Raw genomic sequence first — 20,773 nt, 5'->3', positions numbered from 1 at the left:
TGTTTCAACTTTGTCTCTCCTGACAGCTGCTGTAGAGGCCTGAGCACTCAGAGCTTGTACTGCAGTCTGGGCTTGCATGAGAATAGGATTAAGACCTGTCATAAATTAGGCCCCTAAATATTTCTGGGTCTGGCCCACCATCCCTGAATTTTTGTTTGCCTGTGTTGTTGGGTAGCTGCACTTATCTGGTACTTTTCTGGCCCGACCACGCATAGGAAGCAGTGCAGAGCATGAAACTCAAAATGCCTCTCCAGTGTCTCAGACTAGAACCCAAAGAGCCAAGAAAGAGCTCAGCTGCAACGAGCCACGGGGAGGGAATGAGCTCTCTACCTGACCCCCGTGCCTGCTGTCTCCTAGGGCAATGGGCAGTGTTTCTGCAAACCAAACGTTTGTGGGCAGCTCTGCTCAACGTGCAAAGACGGATACTTCAGCATGGACAAAGCCAGTTACTTTGGCTGCCAAGGTGAGCTGCCTTTGTGGTGTGTTGGGTCTGGTAAAGGAGGGGGGCCACAAGAGCCAGCCCCTGGAGCAAGTGGCTGTGTGAGCACAAGTGGATACCAGCCTTGGAGAGCAAGGGTGGGAGATGTCCTGCCACTTGCTTTTGACCATACCGAGGCATAGAGCAGGGGCTGGTCTTGCTGAGGATCTAAGAGGCCTGGGTTCACTGTTTTGCCACCGGTGGGCACAGACCGGTCAGGCTGGGAGGGATGAAAGGTTGTGCAAGTTGCCTCCTTGGATGCCGTTTGCTTCAGAAACTGGCGTGTTTAGCCACTGGCCACATTGTCCATGGGGAACCACTTCCTCTTACTGGAAGTGGGTGGGCATGGATGCACGGAGTTGGCTTCCCCTCTCCATGCCCTGAGAAGAGGAGGGCTGGGAAGGGAGAGCAAGCCGGGTGCTGGAGGGCCCGAGCTCGCAGCCAGACCATGAGGGTTTGCAGGCCTCTGCTCCTCCCGGCGGCTGTCCGGCCGCCGGGAAATAGCTCGGCGCTGAGGTGGAGGAGAAGCGGATCCAAATGGGGCCCAGGCCAATATGAAAACGGATACAATGGAATAAAAATAGCGCCCTGGCCTCCCCTCCGGCCAGGGCGCGCCTTTGATTAGTGCTATCGGGAGCTTGTTAGCATGGCTGGAATGTAAACATGTGCTTCCTGTCCTCAGGCTGCCAGTGCGATGTCGGTGGCTCGGTGGGGCCGGCCTGCGAGGAGCGCACCGGAGCCTGTCCCTGCAGGCAGAGCACCCGCGGCGCCACGTGCACCCAGTAAGAGCCCGGAGCCACCCACATGGGGCTCACTGCATGCGTGTTGGTGGGAGATCCCCATGTACCAGTCTGTCCCCTAGCAGGTGATGGGCCTCCAGCCGATGGATGCTCCACATCCCGTTTCTTCTCCCTGAGGCCACTCTGTGCCAGGTGCCTCATCTCCTCGGCACTACCTCACTACCTCATCAGCATTGATCCCAGAGGAGGTTTCCTCTGGCCCATGGTGTCCCCGAGCACCCGTGAGGAGCCACTCAGGCCAGGGTGCTCTCCCCAAGTAGGACAGGCTGATGTGCAGCCCGCAAGTGTCGCCACTAATGTCAGCGAGCTGAAGGGGGCATTAGCTGGGGAGGTGAGTGCTTTCCCATCCGGGTAATGGTGTTTCCTCTCTTCCCCAGACCTGCAAGGGACCATTATTTTCCTGACCTTCACCACTTGAAATTCGAGCTGGAAGAAGGCACCACGCCGGCTGGCCGGTCTGTGCGCTTTGGCTACAACCCTCTGGAGTTTGAGAACTTCAGCTGGCGAGGATACGCGCAGATGTCTCCCATCCAGGTACAACTGACGTCTCCATCCCAGCCTTGCTCCCCCCGGGGAGGATATGGATAGGATGGCCAGAGGGCTGACGTGCTTTTGGCACTCATCTTTCACCCCAAGTGCTTCTCAAAGCCTAGAAGTCACATGATGGCCAACATAAACAGTGCAGTGTATATATAGCCTGTTTGTGCAGAGATTTCCTGTAGTGCTAGGGGCAACATGGACTGATGAAAGATCCTAATTTGGGAATTCCCTGACATCCTATTCCGGTTAGACAAAGGTGGTAGCTTGGTAATTACTTACAGGGATGTCTATAAACGCTGTCTCTGGGTTTGCTTACGGCTCTTTCATCAGACTCTGTTCTTTCCTGCAACTTTCTGCATAACCTTCCCTCCCTTTTCTAAAAATAAAGCGGCTTCTTCTTGGCTGCCATATTCAGCTTGAACCTCTTGTTACTGCTCTGCCCAAACTCTTGCTGATAGATGATTTGCCATAAAAGTGGTTTGCACGACATTGGAGTTGTCTAAGCCCCAGAGGTGAAGTTATTTCATCTACTTGCCCCTTGATGGATTCTTCTTCTGCATGGCCCCTGTGAAAGTGTTGCTTGTGTGTCTGCCTGTATTTGGGAAACAGGATGTAAGGCAGGGATCTCTGACATGTTTTCTGTGTAGTCCTGTCTTGTATAAGATGTTGCTTATTCTGATGTGTGTATTTTCTGTTTCCTTCACTTTTTTCATGCTTAGGTGAAATAGCAGGGCCAGATATGTTAGCTATTTCCCATTGAATTTGTAGGCACTGGGGAGATGACAGACTCCTGTACACTCGAGAAAACCCCAGCCTTAAAGCTTAAGGATGAACCTCAAGGCTATAGCCCTTGCTTTGCATCCAGTGTTGCCATGTGAGATAGGAATAGGCCTCAACAGAAGGGCTAGCATGTGGCTTTCTGCTGGCAGATCTCTTCTGTAGTTTGCTCTACTGGTATGTAACTGGAGCTTTGAGGAACACAGTCTTCATTGGGAGCGTCCCCGGGCAAACCACTACTTTGTACTGTAGGCAGGAGGGTGTTTAAGCAGGTGCTTAGATCTCTCTGAAGTTGGTAGGACTTAAGCATCTGCTTAACTGGTGTCTTCTGGCACAACGGCAGGCAGAGGGTTACAGCACCCCTCAGTAGCCCCCTCTCTTTGCGCCAGCAGGCGTTAGCCTTGCAGGTTCCCGGGGTTGAGGCATGGGCTCCATTTGCAGCCTTCTCTGGAGGCATCTGGGCAGGAGACCAGGGGCAGGTGCTTCAGCATTCAGTACCTGCCCGTGGGTTATGGCACAAAGCCCAAAAGCAATATGATGCAGATAACAAGAGAAAGAACTTCTCAAAACCTTTCCTCTTGCATGAGATGTGCCTCAGCATAGCCAACCCACCCTGCTGCGTGAGAGCATCTTCCAGATGTTGTCAGAACTTTTCCATCCCCATCCCGCAGACAGATTGCTCCCTCCTTGGCCAGCCGTGGTTCAGTTTCTGGATGGGATGGGATCGTGGTGTGGGAACGCCGCGCCGCCTCGTCCCCGGGCTGCGTGCTGTGGCTAGTTGCTTGTCTCCTCCTTGTGCTTTGGCATGTTGCTTTGGGAGCAGTGCACCGAGCGGCTGCGCTTGGGCTGGCGACGGTGGAGGTAATTGAAGGTGTGCTCTGCTTCTCTCCCCTTTCTCTCTCCCACCAGCCCAAGGTAGTGGTGACTCTCAATGTGACCTCCCCCGACCTCTTCCGCGTCGTCTTCCGCTACGTCAGCCGGGGGCCCGCCAGTGTGCAAGGGAGGGTCTCGGTCCTTGAGGAAGGAAAGTTTAATGTGTGTGGCAACTGTAAGTGCATTTTTCACTTCTAGACTAACTCAGCCCATCCCACTCTGCAACGCTGCGCCTCTGGCCCTTCTCCCGCCCCCAGGTGTGCTGGTCCCAGGCGACCGGCCGGCGCGGCGCGATGGCCAGGGAGGGGGAAGCGAAACAGGCAGGCAGGCAGGTAGGCAGGCAGCTAAGGCTCTCCCGTGGAGCGGGCGAGCGGCCAGGAGCTGGCCCCACAGTGACGTGTGCCCGATGTGCTTTTTTGCTTTTTGCAGAATAAAGTCAGAGTCACTGTAGACGTGAAGGAGGCAGAGCTCTATCTGTTCCATGTCATCCTGAGGTATATTAATTCAGGAGGGGCCACTGTGTATGGCAAAATTACAGCTTATCAGCCACGAAAGAGAGGTAAGGATCGCAGACTGCTCTGCTCCCCTGCGCCATCGCCACCTCCTCCCCATCCCAGGCAACCTCCTGCATCATCTTTCTCAGAAGACACTTCCGTATGGCTTTATCCCAAAAGTCCTGCCCTTCTGACTCAAAGGCTGATTTAAGCCTGCAGCCCCCTCTTTTAACAAAGCAGCACCGTGGTGGCCCACTGTCCTGGGGCCGTGCAGGGTGAGGACTGGCACCAGCTAGGCTGTTGTTGGATGAGGCTTCTGTACATTTAGATACAGCTTTCCCAGCAAGGGACAGAGGAGTGTCACCCCAGTGGCCCAGGCAGAACTGAGTTGAGTTTCCACAAAATCAGAATGGACCAAGTGCTGGGAACTGGATCCAAACTTTGGCAGCTGGACCTGGTTTTATTTCTCAGATCCCCACCCACGGCAGGGCTGCCCCCACCTTGTGCTTCTCCCAAACCAGGCTGCTGGTTTCACGAGGGTGCCAGGTTTGGAAGTGGCATGGAATTGCACACGTTGTGCCGGCATTGCACTCTGGTGGTTAGTTGCTATCACGACGTGAGCCACTGAAGAGGAAGAAGAGCCAGAAAACATGACTGAAGAAGCCTCGAGACCTCTGCATCAAATATACTGGCAATCAGTGTGAGCAAGATCACAAGGGGCCAGAACTCAGGCTGTAGAAGTGCACTGGTGCACGGCTGTCTGATTGATTTTACTGCTCTGACAGCTCTACAGTCACGCTGTCCAGCTGAGGTTTTCCCTCTAGACCGCATGTGCACAGAGCAAGTCGACACAGGCTACCTGATTTATCAGTATGTGAAGTTCTTTCCCTTGTCTTGAGTTGATGTAGAAGACGTTTCGACTTGTGAACAGCTGGAGATGATATCCCAAGTTTGAAATGCCAAGAGATAATTTTTCCACTTTTTTTTTTTTTGGGTGAAAAATCTGGTTATTTTCTGTGGCTAGTCATGTTACGCAGCAGAAAGCCAAGAGAAGTGTGAACCATCCTCATGCCTCAAGATCCCACCAGGGGTCTGGAAGGATTTAATCTTCCCTATCCAGTGGCAGAGCTCATTTGCTTTGTAATGTGCTTCCCTCCTTGCTCAGAAGCAACATTTGATTTCCTAGAACTGAAGGCAAACTGCCAGACTGATGGACCAGCAACGGAGTCCAGGAGGGCAGCTCCTTTGCTAGGCCAGATAGGCTCCAGAAATGTGGAGCCACCTTCTGCCTGGCTGGAATGGGCTTCAAACGGTGAAGGACATAGCCTGGAAAGAAACTAGCACACCAAGTTCAATTATTTAATCTCTCCCTGCCTGAAAAAGATTAAGTCCAAAGATCTGGCCTCTGAAAAGGGCAACTTCTTCTGAGTGTGTGATTTACAGACCGGTTTCTCCTACCCCACCTCCACAAACCATTTCAATTTGAGATGTGATTCCTTTCCAAGGGATGTCAGACTTCCTCTCTTTGAGACATCTACCCTTTGTTGCCTGTTCAGGGAAATGCTCTTCATCCTTTGCATCCTCACCTTCTCAGCTTCCTCTCTGAGAAAGTGAGAGCTTGGCCTCAGCTAATGATGATCACGTAATAGAGATAGCACACGTGGAAAGTGGTGACCAGTCTCAGGAGCAGCACAAGCCCTTGCCATAGCTTCTCTCCCTCTGCATTATGCCTTGATGTCCATGCACCACACCAGGATAGTCAGCAGCTGAGCATGTGAAGTTCCCCACTTCCTTCTTCATCTCATCTGCTCCCCATGCAGCTGTGTTCTTGGTGAATCTCTCTCGTCCATGCACTTGAAAACACTTCTGAGACTGTTAAGCAGGCAGACGGTCTGTTTCTAGTCTGTTATGGCATCCAAAGTTAATGAATTCAAAGGTTACGAGAATGCCATCTGAGCCAAGGAGCTGTTCAACAGCAGCAAGATCAGGCCTTAAATCCATTCTGTCCTGTCAGTTAAAATTAATGTCTAAATCTCAGCTGTAGAGAGTCGTGGCTGGCAAGAAGGACGGGAGCAAAGCTTGGGGGTCTGAGAGTTTGCCAGAAAACAGGTATCTGACCCAGGGAGCTGGGGTCAGAATAGCCCTGTGGAAAAACGTAACTGGGCAATTCTTTTTGTCTGTCTCGGAATAAATTCTTCATGGATGAGTTTCTTCCTTCTCTAGCTGATGAAATGCTCTTTGGCATGCAGTACTCCATGCTTTGCAGTCCAGGGATGCAAAGCACACCATGAGGGCATTTGTTTTCTTTTTCTCCCGTTAAGTTACTGGGCAGATTCCACGTGGACGTCTCTGTTACGGGTCAGTGTGGGAGTGTGGTGCATCTGCTATGGCAGCTCCAAGAAAGCACAAGCTCAGGACTCCCCGCTGCACTACAGAGCTGCTTCCCTGGCCGTAGCCTCCAATTTGCAGCCCCAGGTTTCCTGACCCCTCCCCAGGGCCTTCACAGCCTCTTGTCCTTCCCACCCCAGGTACAGAGCAGACCAAGCAGATCATCTTTGCTCCCAGCACGGAACCGGCCTTTGTCACTGTCCCCCAGAACAGCTTTGGGGAGCCCTTCGTGCTCAACCCCAGCACCTGGTCTCTGGTTGTTGAAGCAGAGGGTGTGCTGCTGGTAAGGACTGGCCTCCACGCACCAAGGGGGGCTTCCGCAGCCACCTAGGAGCATGTGTCCTGGACACGACACCCTCTCCCTTCTCTCCTCCTAGGACTATCTGGTTTTGCTACCCAGCTCATACTATGAAGCTCCGATACTGCAGCTGAAGGTCACAGAGCCATGTACCTACCAGCCAGCCCCAGAAAGAGCCGCCCAGAAGTAAGCATCTCCACGTCTTTGTGCTGTTTGGGACCTACTCAGCTCCTCTTCACCTGGGGTTAAGAAATACGCGCAGTCCACGCTCTGCGAGGTGGTGGGGCAGGAGTACCTTGGGTAATAGTTGGGTGAGCACCTGGAGCTGGCTGGGTCTGGCCACAGTAAGGCTGCTTAATGGAGCACTTTGCCATGGCTGATAACGCCAGCTGAACCTGGGCTGGCCCAGAAAGCCAACATGTCCGTCTCTGCATCCATAGCCCAGGTAGTCCCTGTGTTCTGCTCATGGACAGTAGAGAGCTGAATCTGCCAGTTAGAGCATAGCCCCTTCCTATGCTGGGCTGCATTCCCAGCACTGGATTGTGCATCGGTCACACAACCCTGGAAAACAGCTAGCAAAGAGTTGGTGCTTACTAAGCTATTTAAAATGAGTGGGATGTGCCTGGTCAGTGCTTAGTGCATGGTAGTGCATCTGCCTGCTCTGCCCAAGACCTCCCCACTGATGTTGCCAGGAAGTCTGGATGGGCTCTGGAGACTGGTCCCTCCCACACTGAGCGAGGATCCCTGGGGTGAAGGGCAGCACATTGCAAGGAGATAATCTTTTCACTGTTACTGCCCTTACTTGTCCTATAATACCCCACCTCTTCTTCCACACTAAGCAGGGATGCTCCTTTGGGCAGTGGAGCCCTCGTTTTCTACTAGAGCTTTTCTCAAATCTCACTAGGGATTGCTCTTGACTGCTCTACAATCTTGATGTAACCACAGTACTTTGCAAATCTTTTCCTAATGCTTTTAGCTGCCTCTTGTATAAGTACTTGTCGGTGGACGGCTTCCCTACTGCATCAGGAGTGGAGGCAGTGTGCAGGTTGGACAACCGGTTACCCAGAGCATGTCCCACAGAGCAGCTCACCCCCTCCCATCCCCGGATGGCAACATGCAGCGGCAGTGATGTGAGTAGCTGTTCTGTTCATCCCTCATGCAGACACTGCAGCGCTGATTCCTCTGCTCACGCTGTCATGTGCTTTACGTACACCAGGACAGGCTACCAGAGGGCTTTGCACCTGTGTGCATCCCCGTTTCCCCATCACTCTTGGAGCTGTGTGTCTGCATGCTCTGCTACTCAAGGCACCCAAAAGGAGTGTCTCCCATGCAAAGGGTTTGCAAGGACACACACGATGTGTAGTAAGAGTTCCCTCAGTCCCCTGCAGCCCGGGCTTGTACCCCAGAGAGCCTATAGCCCACAAGTAGCAGAAGGGAAGGTACCCTCTGCAGACATACAGCCACAGAGAGCTAAAACTTAAGGTATAAACCCAGAACAGATGAGCCCCGGCAAACCAGTAGTAGCATGTGCCTTGGAGTATGGCACCTCCTGCCCCGGTTCGTTCTGCGCAGGGACAAGGGGAGATTGCTTCGAGGACTAGAGCTGGGAATACCTTTTCAGTCAGGACTGCTTGAAATGCCACAAATGAGTGCTGTTGGGTATCTGTGCCTGTGAGAGGTACAAGCAGCAGTGGGGAGTGGGGGGAATGCAAGCTCCGTGGGGGCTGTGGGTTTGCTCCGCATGGGCGTTTTGCATGTGCTCACTGCGGGGCCGGGGCCGAGGAGACCCCAGCTCAGTTGTGACTCTCTCCTCCAGGTGGAAGTCCAGCTGTCTTTGCCTGTTCCCCGGCCCGGGAAATACGTGCTAGTGGTGGAATACGCCAACACCCATGCTCTGCAGACGGTGGGCGTTGCCGTGAGCTCGCCCCACTTAGCCATGCAGCAGGGCACGTTCACCTTCTACCCGTGCGTCTACAGGTACGGTTGGCTCCGAGCGAGAGGCTGAGAGAAAGAGCCGGGGAGGCTGGGTCAGTCCTTGCGCGGCAGGGCAAGGACAGAGGCCTCAGCTCAGCCTTTTCTGCTTTATCACATGAATAAAGCAATGCCGCGGTGTCGTACTTCTAAGCTGTGTATGGCTGAGCTCGCTCTAGCTGGGTACGGATTTTAGTGATTAGGTACCAGCATAGTCTGTAGTGCCTCAGCCAGGAGATAGTCTGTTGTTCCCAATTGCAGCTGGGTAAATTGGGAAGGGCCCCAATTTAGGGGATGGCCTACAGGAAAGTTTTTTGAAGCTACTGGTGCAGTTCAAACAGTCTGTCCCCTGCTGCACAAGCATCTGATTTCAGATCGCAACCTTTGCAATAGGAAACAAATGTCTGGGGTGTCCTTGGGATATTTCACTTATGACTTGCCAGAGAAGGCATCAAAGGCATCAAAAGATTTACAGGGACTTTGTATAAGTACCTTGAGGACACACAGCTGGCAAGACAAGAAATGGGTCATGACCCTGCTCAAGGCTAGCCTCAAAATCTGTTTTTTTCTTAGTTTCCTTTGTCGAGGGATGGCTGTAGATTCTCAGAGCCGCCTGGCAACTTTTGAACTTACCTCGGAGGCAACCATTCGGTTCATGGCTGATCAGGCTGACTTCTTCCTGGTAAGGCCTTCTGAGAGGACAGCTCAGTTTGCACATTGGAAGGAGGAGAGGGAGGAGGGAGAAGCAGTGCCTACCTTGGAGAAGGGCTTTCTGGTCCTGTTGAGACTGATCACTAGATCTACATCTATGTCATGAGCAGTCCAAGGTGGACAACGTGCTCAGCGATGTGTTTTGAGGTAGATTATGGGACTGGGAATTGGGAGATGATGGGAAAGAGAAGCTGCTCTTTGTAGAGGGGCTTTGCAGCAATGTGCCCGTGCAGCATCCTATTTTACCTGAAGGCATTCACAGCTGCTTAGCTGAGATTAGAAGGATCCCATCAAGGAGTGGAGCTCCTAAACACCTTAGGGCTTGCGCCCTGGAGGAAGGGACAGTAAATAGGGATGTGACCTGCTATGCAGAAACTAAGGGAACGCCTAGCATGGTTGGCCAGATCTGTTGGGGTACAAAAGCAGCTGTAGGCTCCCAGTGGTAGGGAATGTGGTGTAACCAGGCCTCTCTTTCTTTCCTGTGCGGCAGTACCAAGTGTACCTCGTACCTGCTGCACAGTTCACCATGGAGTTCGTTGAGCCGAAGGTGCATTGCATCAGCATCCATGGCACGTTCTCCTCCAACAGGTAACAGGGTCTCAGATGCCTCAAGATTTTAGCACGAACGTGGCTGTTTCCAAAAGCAATTGCTTTCCCCCGCTTGCCTCAGGTTTGGTGCCTCTGAGCTCTTGACGCAGGAGAAAGAATTCTCCACGGCTCAGGAGGCTGAGGCAACGCGCCTTGCCCACATCCACCAAAGAGGCAGTGATGGAGGAAGGACTGAAGCCAGCTTACTGGTCCTTTACCTGAGCACCACACTGCATCGCCTCCTGCGGCGCATACTGAAGTGCCATCATGAAACAGGCTTTTCTCTGATTACTTGCATACAGCAAGAGACAGTCACTGTACCCAAATGCTTGCCACTGCTCTGAATAAATATTTGCAATATGTGCAAGATTCCTCTTCCTCCTGCTGAGCGCGTTATCCTGAAGCCACCGAGGGTCGCTCAGAAGGCTCTGTCTCAGCAGGCATGCTTTGTAATCAGACAGGTGTTACAGGGCACCCCTCTCCTGCCAGGACCCTCGGCAGCTTCTGTCTTTCCTTATCGGGGATCTTTACATCATGTTTTCTCCTTCCCTCGCAGCAGTTCCTGTGTTCCCTCGCGGTTCCTGAAACTTTCTCAGTCAATCGTTTTGGAGGGAGGCCAGGCACTGCCCATCACCCCTGACACTCCCCTGGCTCAGGCGGTCCACATTGCTCCAGCCAGTGTCCCCATGGAGCCTGCACCTCGGCCTCCCACTGCGGTGGACTCCTCAGCAGAGCTCATCCTCCTGCAGCCCCCGCAGGTAGTGACGTGGGCACGGGGTGGGCTGCTTTGCCGGAGCTGCGTGGGCCATGCTGCAGCGGGAACGCGGGCTGCCCCAGCGCAGGCACCAGAGCACGTGGAGAAGCTCCCCTTCTCTATGGTCATTAGCTCTTAATTTTCATCAGGGATTTAGAGTTGTGCCTGAGCCTGTAATTCCTATGGACTCTTCTGTCTTACCTCCATCTGACCCTACTTGGTTCCCTAGGCTCCCGTAAAAAGCTTTGCAGGTCATGCAAAAAGCTTTGCACCATTCAAGAGAGGAGGGGGCGGTTAACCGTGAAGATGTGTTGGGGGTCAAGTTGCCAAAAGTCTCAAGAGTGTGTGACTGTTACCTCACGTTTATGCAATAAAAGCACAAATTTGTGCAATAATAAAAAATATTCTGGATGTGAGTGCAGATGTCCAATGTGGTTTCTTGTGCCTCTGTTCTCCTGTTTTGGGCCAGGCTGCTGTTGTGTTTCACAGTCGGATCCAGACGCTGGGACGCTACGCTTTCATCCTGCATTATTACCAGCCCAACCATCCCACCTTCCCTGTGGAGGTGTTAATCAACGGTGGACGCATTTGGCAAGGTAAGAAGAGCTGGGACCTGGGAGAAGTTCCTGGAAAAGGAGCCTCAGAAACCTTTGTCATGCCAGATGATAACTGCAGGTTCTCTGAGGAATGTGAAAAACAAAATGTGCCTGACTAGTCTCTTCTGTCCCAACCAAGAGTGGAAAAAGAGGGCAGCCAAGGTGAGACAGCTCTGGTCAAGGGTGTGAGATGTCCTCCTCATTTTCTGTCATTTTCAACTATTTCAATTTGGAAACCCTGAAAAAAATGTGCTGTAGGGGTTAGGACCTCCATGTAGCCAACTGCAGCCCACTCACAGTAGAGTTACTTTTCTTCACCAGTTACTGCACACCCCTCAAAAGCAGTCTGGGAGGCCCTTCGGGGTCTGCAGGCCACTGGTTCCTAGCAGAAAAGGCCTAGGCAAGGGTGACTGGCTGGAAAGGAGATTCCTCTGAGAGCGGGTGGAGGGGGTGGTGGGGACTGCAAGGGAAAAGGGGCTCCAATAGGTTTGTTGCTTTTCAGGTGAGACCAATGCTACTTTCTGCCCACATGGCTATGGGTGCCGGAGCCTGGTAGTTTCTGAGAACCAGATTATCCTGGATGTTACCGACAATGACCTGACTGTGATTGTGCGAGTGCCAGAAGGCAAGCAGCTGTGGCTGGTAAGCCTCTCTCCAGGAAACGCCAGGTGCCTGCTGGACCTGGCTCCAGCAGGGCTGGAGTTTGTCCTTGAGGATTTTTGCTGTTGTGTGACCAAAGGAATGTTTCCCACCATCACTCAGTTTCCGCACTATCCTGTAAAGCCGCAATCGTAAACCTACTTAGTGGTGCAGCAATGAGGGCAGAGTTTGCTGTGTATGACACCGTTTTCCCAGTGCTGTGTGGTTTCAATACCAAAGCAAGGTGGAAATTGAAGCTATTGCTTTGCATAGCTTGCAATAATCCAGAATAAACTTTCTTCCTGCCCCAGAGTAATATTTGGCGCCTGTACGGCATTGTTTGTCCAGGCATGTCTTATCATGGGAGCAGGTAGTCCTTGTTATCCTAAACTCAGGCACAGAAAGTCGATCCTCCCCCTCTACTCAGCCCTGGTGAGGCCACACCTGGAGTCCTGTGTCCAGTTCTGGGCTCCCCGGTACAAGAGAGATGTGGAGCTACTGGAGCAAATCCAGTGGAGGGCTACTAAGATGATGAAGGGACTGGAGCATCTCTCCTATGAGGAAAGGCTGAGAGAGCTGGGATTGTTCAGCCTGGAGAAGAGAAGCCCAAGGCGGGATCTGCTCAATGCGTATAAGTATCTGAAGGGAGAGTGTCAAGAGGATGGGGCCAGACTCTTCTCACTGGTGCCCACTGATAGGATGAGAGGCAACAGGCCCAAAGTGAAACACAGGAAGGTCTGCCTGAACCTGAGGAAAAACTTCTTTACTGTGAGGATGACTGACCACTGGCACAGGTTGCCCAGAGATGTTGTGGAGTCTCCATCCTTGGAGGTATTCAAAAGTCATCTGGACATGATCCTGGGAAATATGCTCTAGAAGACCCTGCCTGAGCAGGGGGGTTGGACTAGATGATCTCCGGGGGTCCCTTCCAGCCTCAACCGTTCTGTAATTCTGTGACTAAAAGACTGAACAAAAACTGGATAAATGGCTGAAAGACAGAACTGGAACCCAGGTGACTTTGTAGCTAGGAGCTGAAGGTGAGAGTGACTGCCTCCATGCTGAAGCACAGCCTGTGCTGCCCCTTTACAGTATTCTGCCTTTCTTGACCGCAGTGAATTTGGGCCACTCCTCACATGGGTTGTTAGAGTAGATGGACCCTGATGGATAGACCCTAATGGAGGGGAGTCTTAATGAGACGTTAAAAGTGCACTTGGGCTACTGAGTGAGCTCATTTCAGATTGTGTCTGTCTGGCCTAGCTAAGGAACCCAGCTCATCCATTTGCTTCTCATGGCAGGATTACATCCTCGTGGTGCCAGAAGAAAGCTACAGTTCTCAGTACCTGCAGGAAGAACCGCTGGACAAGTCCTATGACTTCATCAGCAGCTGTGGCATCAACAGCTTCTACATCAAGTGAGATCCTTGGCTTTGGGGTACCCTTTCTGCCATCCACAGGCTGCGTGTTCCTCAGGAAACAAAAGCAGCTGTGCTTGTACGCTTCGTGGGGCACTGCAGGTGGTAGGGGAGGGCAAGAGTTAATTGCTTTCCTTATCTAGCTGGGCTCTCCCTCCCACTAATTCGGTGTAAATTGCTGTGGGAGATCCTGCTGGATTTTGTACTGACGCCCAGTGTGGACTGGGGGAGAGGCGGCTGGGTGCTCAGCGCAGTGACTGCTTGCGCCTTCTTCTGCAGCCCCACCACATCCTCAAGGTTCTGCCGTGACTCTGCCATCTCACTCTCGCTCTTCTACAACAACGGGGCCCAGCCCTGCCGGTGCCACGAGGCTGGAGCGCGGGGCAGCCAGTGCGAGCCCTTTGGCGGGCAGTGTCCCTGCAAGCCCAACGTCATCGGGCGAGAGTGTTCCCGCTGCGCCACTGGCTACTGGGGCTTCCCTAACTGCAGGCGTGAGTTGTCCTATCACCCACCCAGGGGAAGCTCTGCTTTCCCCAGCTGTGTCCATTCTGCCTCCTGCCGGGGACTGACTGGGGAAACGGCTGCATTGTCCAGCCCTGGTTTCAGCCTGAGGTGGCTCCACCTATGCTGAGCAGGAGGCAGAAAACAGCCCCGCTCCCAGCAGCGTGGCTGAGGACCTCTTTCCCCCTTCCAGCCTGTGACTGTGGGACGCGTCTCTGCGACGAGGTGACGGGCCAGTGCATTTGCCCTCCGCACACGCTGAAGCCGGAGTGCGTCATCTGCGAGCCCCAGACCTTCGGCTGCCACCCGCTCATCGGCTGCGAGGACTGCAACTGCTCTCGGCCAGGCGTGCAAGAGCTGACGGAGCCGGGCTGCGATGTGGACAGTGGGCAGTGCAGGTGAGGGGCAGCGAGAGAGCATGTTTGGCAGCATCATCCACCTGCCTGGTCCTCAGGGGGTGACGTTGATACGTTAGCAGGATAGAAGATGCCTGTCAGTACTGCGTCCCATCCTGGCATGGGGCAAGCCCTGAACGCCTCACCACTCCATGGGATCGCAACGCAGAGGTTTCTAACTGCTGCTCTTGCGTCCCATCTAGGTGCAAGCCTAATGTCATAGGACGGCAATGTGACCTCTGCGCCCCCGGCTACTACCATTACCCCAACTGCAGGCAATGCGACTGCCACCAGGCTGGCACCGAAGCGAGTGTGTGCGACCCAGTCACGGGGCAGTGTCACTGCAAGGTCAGTCCTCTGAGTGCCTTCACAGGGGGTGCTTCTGCTTAGCTGAACCCTCCTGCTCCAGCAGTACAACTTGTCATGCTTTGATAACTCACGCAGCTATGTCTGTACCCAACTAAAGCCTAGCGAGGAGCTGTTGATATGTCAAGCTTTGCCTGCCTTTGTCTTGCAGGAGAACGTAGAGGGCCCAAGGTGTGACCAGTGCCGCTTGGGGACGTTTTCTTTGGATGCCAGCAACCCCAAGGGTTGCACCAAGTGTTTCTGCTTCGGAGCGACTGATCGCTGCCGCAGTGCTGAGAAGTACCGAGCCGAGGTGAGCAGAGCCAGGGACCGTGGGCCTGCTAGAGCAGGCTGTCCAGATGTGTTCCCACCCTCCTGGCTCCCGATGCCCTCAGGTCTCCCGTCCTATACTAATCCTGCCCCTGTGGAAGATCTGATGTGAGGAGGGTTATATTCATCTTACTGTGCCCTTCTCCCACGTTCAGCCCCTTTTCCTGGCCTCGTGGGTGGGAAGCTGCTGTATTTGAACTTTGGTATTGTGCCATGGGAACTCCAGCAAGGCAGAAGGCTGGGGTGGTGCTTGGCTTCCCAATGACTTTGGGTTCCGCTGCAGAAAGAATTACTCTTCTGCAGTGTTAGCATCCAAATAGCTTCTGTAGCTCCACAAGGAGCTCTGGAAACATCTGTGGTTCCTGTTTCCCCCTTAGTTCGTCGACATGAGCGGGTGGGTGTTGCTGAGCAGCGACCGCCAGGAAGTGCCCACCACCCTGAGCCTGCGGGAGCAGCTCCTTCATGCCGATCTCAAGAACCTCCCTGAGGCGTATCAGGAGCTCTACTGGGTTGCACCCAGCTCCTACCTCGGGGACCGGGTAAGAGCACGTGCGTGGCCTTTGGCAGCTGGAGCAGTGGTCGCACACATCCCGGACATCCGCTGAGACACACGTGCTGGTGGCATGCCCAGCACCATGCAGGCGTTGCTCAATGCTCCCGTCGAGCACAGACAGCTGTGACATAGCTCACCACAGCCTATCTCGGTCCTGACTCACAGTGATATAACTCCCCTGTGTGATTTGGGTCTCCCCTAGGTTTCATCCTATGGTGGGCACCTGCGTTACGAGCTTCACTCAGACCCACGGAGGGGCGATGTGTTCATTCCCATGGAGTCCCGCCCGGACGTGATCCTGAAGGTACGACCTGAGAAATGCCCTCGTGCCTCCTGCTAACGTGTGAGCAGGATGAGATGGTGACTGACAACATCCTTACTTTCCTAGGGAAATCAGATGAGCATCATGTTTCTGGAAGGCACCTACCCCTCGCCGGGAGAGGTGCACCAAGGCCGGCTGCAGCTGGTGGAGGTGAGCTTGCACACACAAGCACGCAGCAAGTTAAGTGCTCAGATGCTAATGGAAGGATAAGATTAGCATGTAGACAGAAGGGCGAATTGCTTTGAACTCAGTAGTTTTAAGTGCTGCCTGTTGCTACTAGTTCTTGGCACTTTCTTTTGTCTGAGCTCTCAAACATGCATAGAACAAATTTCTTGCAGGTTCCAAGGTCTGAGTCTTTCACTTGAAGCATCAAAAATGTGTGTTCTCTGCATCATTATCTTTGAGGCTGACATGAATTGCAGCAGCACAGATTGGCCTCTTGGATGTCCATCCGCTCTCAGGGCTGGTGTCAGTCATTCTGGAATAAAGACGACTGTGGTGTAGTTTCAGACTTGGCAGCCTGTGTTAGATTCAGGGTTTTTGGTTGTGCCGGGTATGTCTTGTTAGACACAGCTCAGCTGCCCTAGGTTTCAGAGGCCTGTGGCCCGGTTGCTGGATGTGTGTGATAGTGAAACATTAAGACAATCCTAAGGTGTGGAAACACCTTGCTCCTAAAGCAGGCCAGCTGGCTTTCCTTGCACCTATGCAGCAGAAGTGGCTGTGAAGATCCCGGGGCTGTGTTGCCTGTGCAAAGGGGAGATATCGCAGCAGCGGGGCGGTGAAGGTTGGGCTGGATGTACGGCTGCCTGGCACAAAATAAGGGCTTGTGCTTCCTGCCAGTAATGTCAAGTCTTCTCCCACTAGGGAAACTTCAGGCACACGGAGACGCACAACCCTGTGTCCAGAGAGGAGCTCATGATGGTGCTGGCAAACCTGGAGCAGCTGCAGATCCGGGCGCTCTTCTCTCAGCTCTCCTCCTCGGTGTCCCTGCGCCGCGTGGTCCTGGAGATGGTGGCAGAGACAGCCACGGGCATCCGTGCCAGCAACGTGGAGCTGTGCTTTTGTCCAGCCAACTACCAGGGAGACTCCTGCCAGGTAGGGGCAAAAGGGGATGTGCCTGCTCCGGACAGAGTGGGATCAAACACCGTCCGCTCGGGCCTCAGCCGTCCCTCGTGTGCGGCGCAGTTGGCAGCCGCAGGGTTTGCACGTGCTGCACTGTATGCACAGCGATGGTGCCAGATCACCAGCCTCTAAGCCAACCCCTAAGGGCTCTAGTTTTAATTATAGCTCAGATTGTGCCCGAGGAAGAAACAACCGCTCCCGAGCTCCCCACGCACCAGCCTTTTCACAGGCTCCCTCCCACCACAGCACGACACACCTGGGAGATGTGGGTTAGGGCTCGTGGAAGAGGCATGATGGGAAACTGCAGGAGTTACAGGCCAAAATTAAGGGCATGCAGTGCCTGGCGCAGGTCCTACTCCCTGGCCAATTGCTTGGCCAGTTATCTCCTATCCACGAGAAGCAGGAAAGAGCTGCTCTGAGAAATCTTTAACTGTTGTTGCTTTTAATCTCTTCTCCATCGACACAACCCTGTGGGAATTCTGCAATGGAAAGTGAATCAGCCTCTTTGCTTTGCCTGAATGTGTCAGGCTGTTTTTCACATCTCTTTTTCTCTGTCCATAGGAATGTGCTCCTGGTTACTACAGGGACACCAAGGGGCTCTTTCTGGGAAAATGCATCCCATGTCATTGCAACGGCCACTCAGATCAGTGCCTGCCAGGGTCTGGGATATGCCTGGTGAGTAAACAGCCAGTGAAGTGCAGAGATTTTGGAGCTGGAAGGACTGTAGCCTGTGAGTGAAAGGTTCTTCACATGTAGACCATGTGTGAACTGACATATTAGCTGCATGTGCCGTTTCAGGGGTGGCCCGGGTCTGTGTCAGCTAGGGTGAAAGATAGGTCTGGGAAAGGAGGAGGATCAAAGCGTCCAGCAATTTGATGGGGAATTGTCTGTCCCGACCCCCCCATTCCCTCCCGTCTGTCCTTGTCCTTGCAGAACTGCCAGCACAACACGGAGGGGGACCACTGCGAGCGGTGCAAGGACGGCTACGTGGGCAGCCACTCGCTTGAAGGACTCTTGCAGTGTGTTGGATGCCCGTGCCCTCTTTCAGTTGCCTCCAACAAGTAAGTGCCTTTGGATGGTGTCCCCTTTCTGCGCCCACTGTTTAGCTGCTGGGAACCGGGCTGTCCCATGCCTGGGCACTGGTTGGGCCCTGGCGGATGTCCAGTAATAGCCTTGTCTGTGAGCTGGCCTCAAGCCTACTCGCTTACCCGAGGCCCCAGCAGTCCTTACTGGACGATCGACTCCCCTGGCACTACATAAGTGAGGTGACCGTTCCTTCGTGTTCACCCCTGTCATTTCAGCTTTGCCATCGGTTGTGTCCACAAGGGCTCCAGCACACAGTGTCTCTGCAAGCCCGGCTACGCTGGACCGAACTGCGAGCGGTAAGAGTGATGGCACCCAGGGTTTCTGGGGCCGGGGCCACGCTAGCCGGTGCAGCCACCACTGTGGCAGAAGAGAAGTTGTCCTAGTAGAAACTGGTTGGCTCTGACCCAAGTGTGCTTCACTCTGGCAGGATTTGTTTCAATCCCTTTCCACCTGCAAATACCCTATTACTGTCTCCGCTGCTGATACATCATGTTGCTGTGGGTGCGTCCCTTCACTGTGCTTTGCTTTGACTTGCAGGCTGTGGTAAAGGCACCTCTCTGGGGTATCACGAGGCAAAGCACAAGGTGCTTTGAGGTCCCTGGGGCCTGGAGCAATGAGAGGCGTTGGATGCCTGCACGGCTTTAATTGCACAGGGCTTGCGTGGTGCAGGCCTGAGCTGCGGGGATCCCCCCCGATGCACCGGCTGTGTTTTAACATGCCGTATTTCTGCAGGTGTGCCCCCGGCTACTACGGCAATCCCTTGGTGATCGGCAGCTCGTGCCAGCCCTGCGACTGCAGCGGGAACACGGACCCCAACATGCTCTTCAATAGCTGCGACTCCCTGACGGGCGCCTGCACGGGGTGCATGCACCACACGGCGGGCGCGCGGTGCGAAGTGTGCGCCCCCGGCTACTACGGTGACGCGGTGACAGCCAAGAACTGCACACGTGAGTGGGGTGGACAGCGGGGCAGGGGGCTGCGAGCACCAGGAGGGAAGATGGACAGATGGACACCATGAACGTGTGCAGCCCCTTAGCTCTTCTGTGCTTTGCCCAGATGAATCATGCACTCGGCTGCCTGCGTGCTAGGGCAGGCAGCCTCTGAAAACTATAATAAGAAAAGAACAACTCCAAAAACTTGCCCTCCAGCATCACAGCTCCGTAACCTCCTCTCCACCCCCGTTTGCAAGCCTCTAAGCCGCGCTCAGGCTGAACGGTCTCAACCCGAGCAGCTCCCCCAGCAGTAGCGTCGGCGCTCGCCTGGCCGTCGTTCCCATCGGAGCGTAGGTTTGCCCAGCCCTTTCCCAACGCTCCTTGCCTCCCCTTCGAGGAACAGCAGCCAAATTACAGGTCCAAAAAGGGGATCTGTCCTGGACAAGAGTCACAGCAAGAAGTTGCTGGCAGGAGCAAATCCAGGAGAAGAGAGGGTCTATGTTCGCTCTGCTTGTGAAAGACAAGGGGAAGATGGGATTCCCCTCTGTGGGTGGCTGACTGGTCTCTTCAGTTCACCATGTAACGGGGTGTGTTTTTCCCCGGCAGAGTGCGACTGTTCGCCTTGCGGGACTGACTCGTGCCATCCGCGAACCGGCCAGTGCTTCTGCAAGCCTGGAGTGACGGGCCAGCAGTGCGACCGCTGCGAGGTACCGGGAGCCCCGCGGCCCGGACGGAGCGTGGGTGGGCACGGGGGCGAGGGGCGGCCTCCCCGGGGACGGGGCGGGCTGGGAGCAGAGCGGTGCCACCATGCAGTTGGCAGCCGGTGGGGGGGGGTCGATGCTGGATTTGCTTTAACTGCCCGCGCGTGCTGGGCCCTTCTTGCAGCTCCCGGTCTTTGCTGCGTCGGGATGAGCGTTGCGGTGGTCAAAACGCTTCTGGGGAGCAAGGTCGGGGTGCCGTGTCTCCGGCCGCGCGGGAAGCCAACCGCTCTGCTTTTCCCTAGGAGGGCTACTACGGCTTCGAGGGCTGCTCGGGCTGCCAGCGGTGCGACTGCGACGTGGGCGCCGTGGGGCCCCGCTGCCACGCGCAGACGGGCCAGTGCAGCTGCCTGCCCGGCGTGAGCGGCTCGCGCTGCCAGCAGTGCGCCCCCGGCTACTGGGGCTTCAGCCCCAGCGGCTGCACAAGTGAGTCCTGCTTCCCGGGTCTCCGGTCTCCTGCACGGAGTTGCTGGGCAAGGTTTTGGTGGCGCTCGTTGACTTGCCGAAGAGGAAAACCAGCCGCCTGTTATCCAAGACCCTGTGCCTGTTGCTGGGTTGAAACCCCCAGCAGGAGGGGTGTAGATGAGCAGGGATGCAGTTGCACATCTGGAATAAAACCACCCCTTCCCTCCCTTCCAGCATGGCAGCAGCACACACGATGCCACGGCTGTTTCCCTCTTATTAACCTGTAGGCGTCAAAGAAAAGATTGAACTGATGTTTCTCCCGTTCAAAACCCGCAGACCCCAGCCCTCGGTGCCTGTTCCCGCGACGGGGGTTTGCTTTGTCGCAGCAAGTCGCCCCGTTTCCCGGCGCGGGTTAGGGCCGCGGCGGTGCTCAGCGGGGCCGCTCCAGCCTCCCCTCTCTCGTTGGCAGGGTGCGAGTGCAAAGGCGGCTCCTGCGACCCGCGCACGGGCGAGTGCACCTGCCCCAACGGCCTGGCCGGGAAGCAGTGCGACGTCTGCCTGCAGAAGCACGAGGTCCCCGTGGCAAACGGCCCGGACAGCGTGAGGTGCGAAGGTCTGTATCGTGCTGCGTGACCTCTCCTCCCCTCTCCCTTCCCAAACGTGGTAGCTTTTTTGGTAGTAGGATTGGGATGGCCTGGCTGGAAAA

At 54.7% G+C, this 20,773-nt stretch overlaps 1 protein-coding gene across 3 annotated transcripts in view; it reads left to right on the top strand.

Annotated features, from left to right (window-relative positions):
* LAMA5 (laminin subunit alpha 5) overlaps positions 1–20,773 on the top strand; it is a 97,063-nt gene that overhangs the window by 60,701 nt on the left and 15,589 nt on the right. The window contains exons 20-48 of one of the 3 annotated variants that reach the window (XM_068912938.1): positions 358–463; positions 1,161–1,260; positions 1,656–1,812; positions 3,898–4,027; positions 6,491–6,633; positions 6,728–6,834; positions 7,625–7,778; positions 8,465–8,625; positions 9,193–9,301; positions 9,821–9,918; positions 10,475–10,676; positions 11,142–11,268; positions 11,771–11,910; positions 13,203–13,318; positions 13,598–13,809; positions 14,013–14,217; positions 14,418–14,562; positions 14,732–14,872; positions 15,267–15,428; positions 15,645–15,746; positions 15,831–15,914; positions 16,629–16,859; positions 17,448–17,561; positions 17,820–17,947; positions 18,188–18,268; positions 18,705–18,919; positions 19,511–19,611; positions 19,908–20,088; positions 20,537–20,680. In XM_068912938.1, the coding sequence (XP_068769039.1) occupies positions 358–463; positions 1,161–1,260; positions 1,656–1,812; positions 3,898–4,027; positions 6,491–6,633; positions 6,728–6,834; positions 7,625–7,778; positions 8,465–8,625; positions 9,193–9,301; positions 9,821–9,918; positions 10,475–10,676; positions 11,142–11,268; positions 11,771–11,910; positions 13,203–13,318; positions 13,598–13,809; positions 14,013–14,217; positions 14,418–14,562; positions 14,732–14,872; positions 15,267–15,428; positions 15,645–15,746; positions 15,831–15,914; positions 16,629–16,859; positions 17,448–17,561; positions 17,820–17,947; positions 18,188–18,268; positions 18,705–18,919; positions 19,511–19,611; positions 19,908–20,088; positions 20,537–20,680 (4,096 nt within the window). Of the gene's footprint in view, positions 1–357; positions 464–1,160; positions 1,261–1,655; positions 1,813–3,504; positions 3,644–3,897; positions 4,028–6,490; positions 6,634–6,727; positions 6,835–7,624; positions 7,779–8,464; positions 8,626–9,192; positions 9,302–9,820; positions 9,919–10,474; positions 10,677–11,141; positions 11,269–11,770; positions 11,911–13,202; positions 13,319–13,597; positions 13,810–14,012; positions 14,218–14,417; positions 14,563–14,731; positions 14,873–15,266; positions 15,429–15,644; positions 15,747–15,830; positions 15,915–16,628; positions 16,860–17,447; positions 17,562–17,819; positions 17,948–18,187; positions 18,269–18,704; positions 18,920–19,510; positions 19,612–19,907; positions 20,089–20,536; positions 20,681–20,773 lie in introns of all 3 variants that reach the window. The other 2 variants (XM_068912937.1, XM_068912936.1) reach the window with 2 other exon arrangements.

The sequence above is a fragment of the Struthio camelus genome, chromosome 18, assembly GCF_040807025.1.
Source record: "Struthio camelus isolate bStrCam1 chromosome 18, bStrCam1.hap1, whole genome shotgun sequence".
NCBI lineage: Eukaryota > Metazoa > Chordata > Aves > Struthioniformes > Struthionidae > Struthio > Struthio camelus.
The sequence above is the reverse complement of the archived record's forward strand: the minus strand, read 5'-3'. Positions and strand labels throughout refer to the sequence as shown.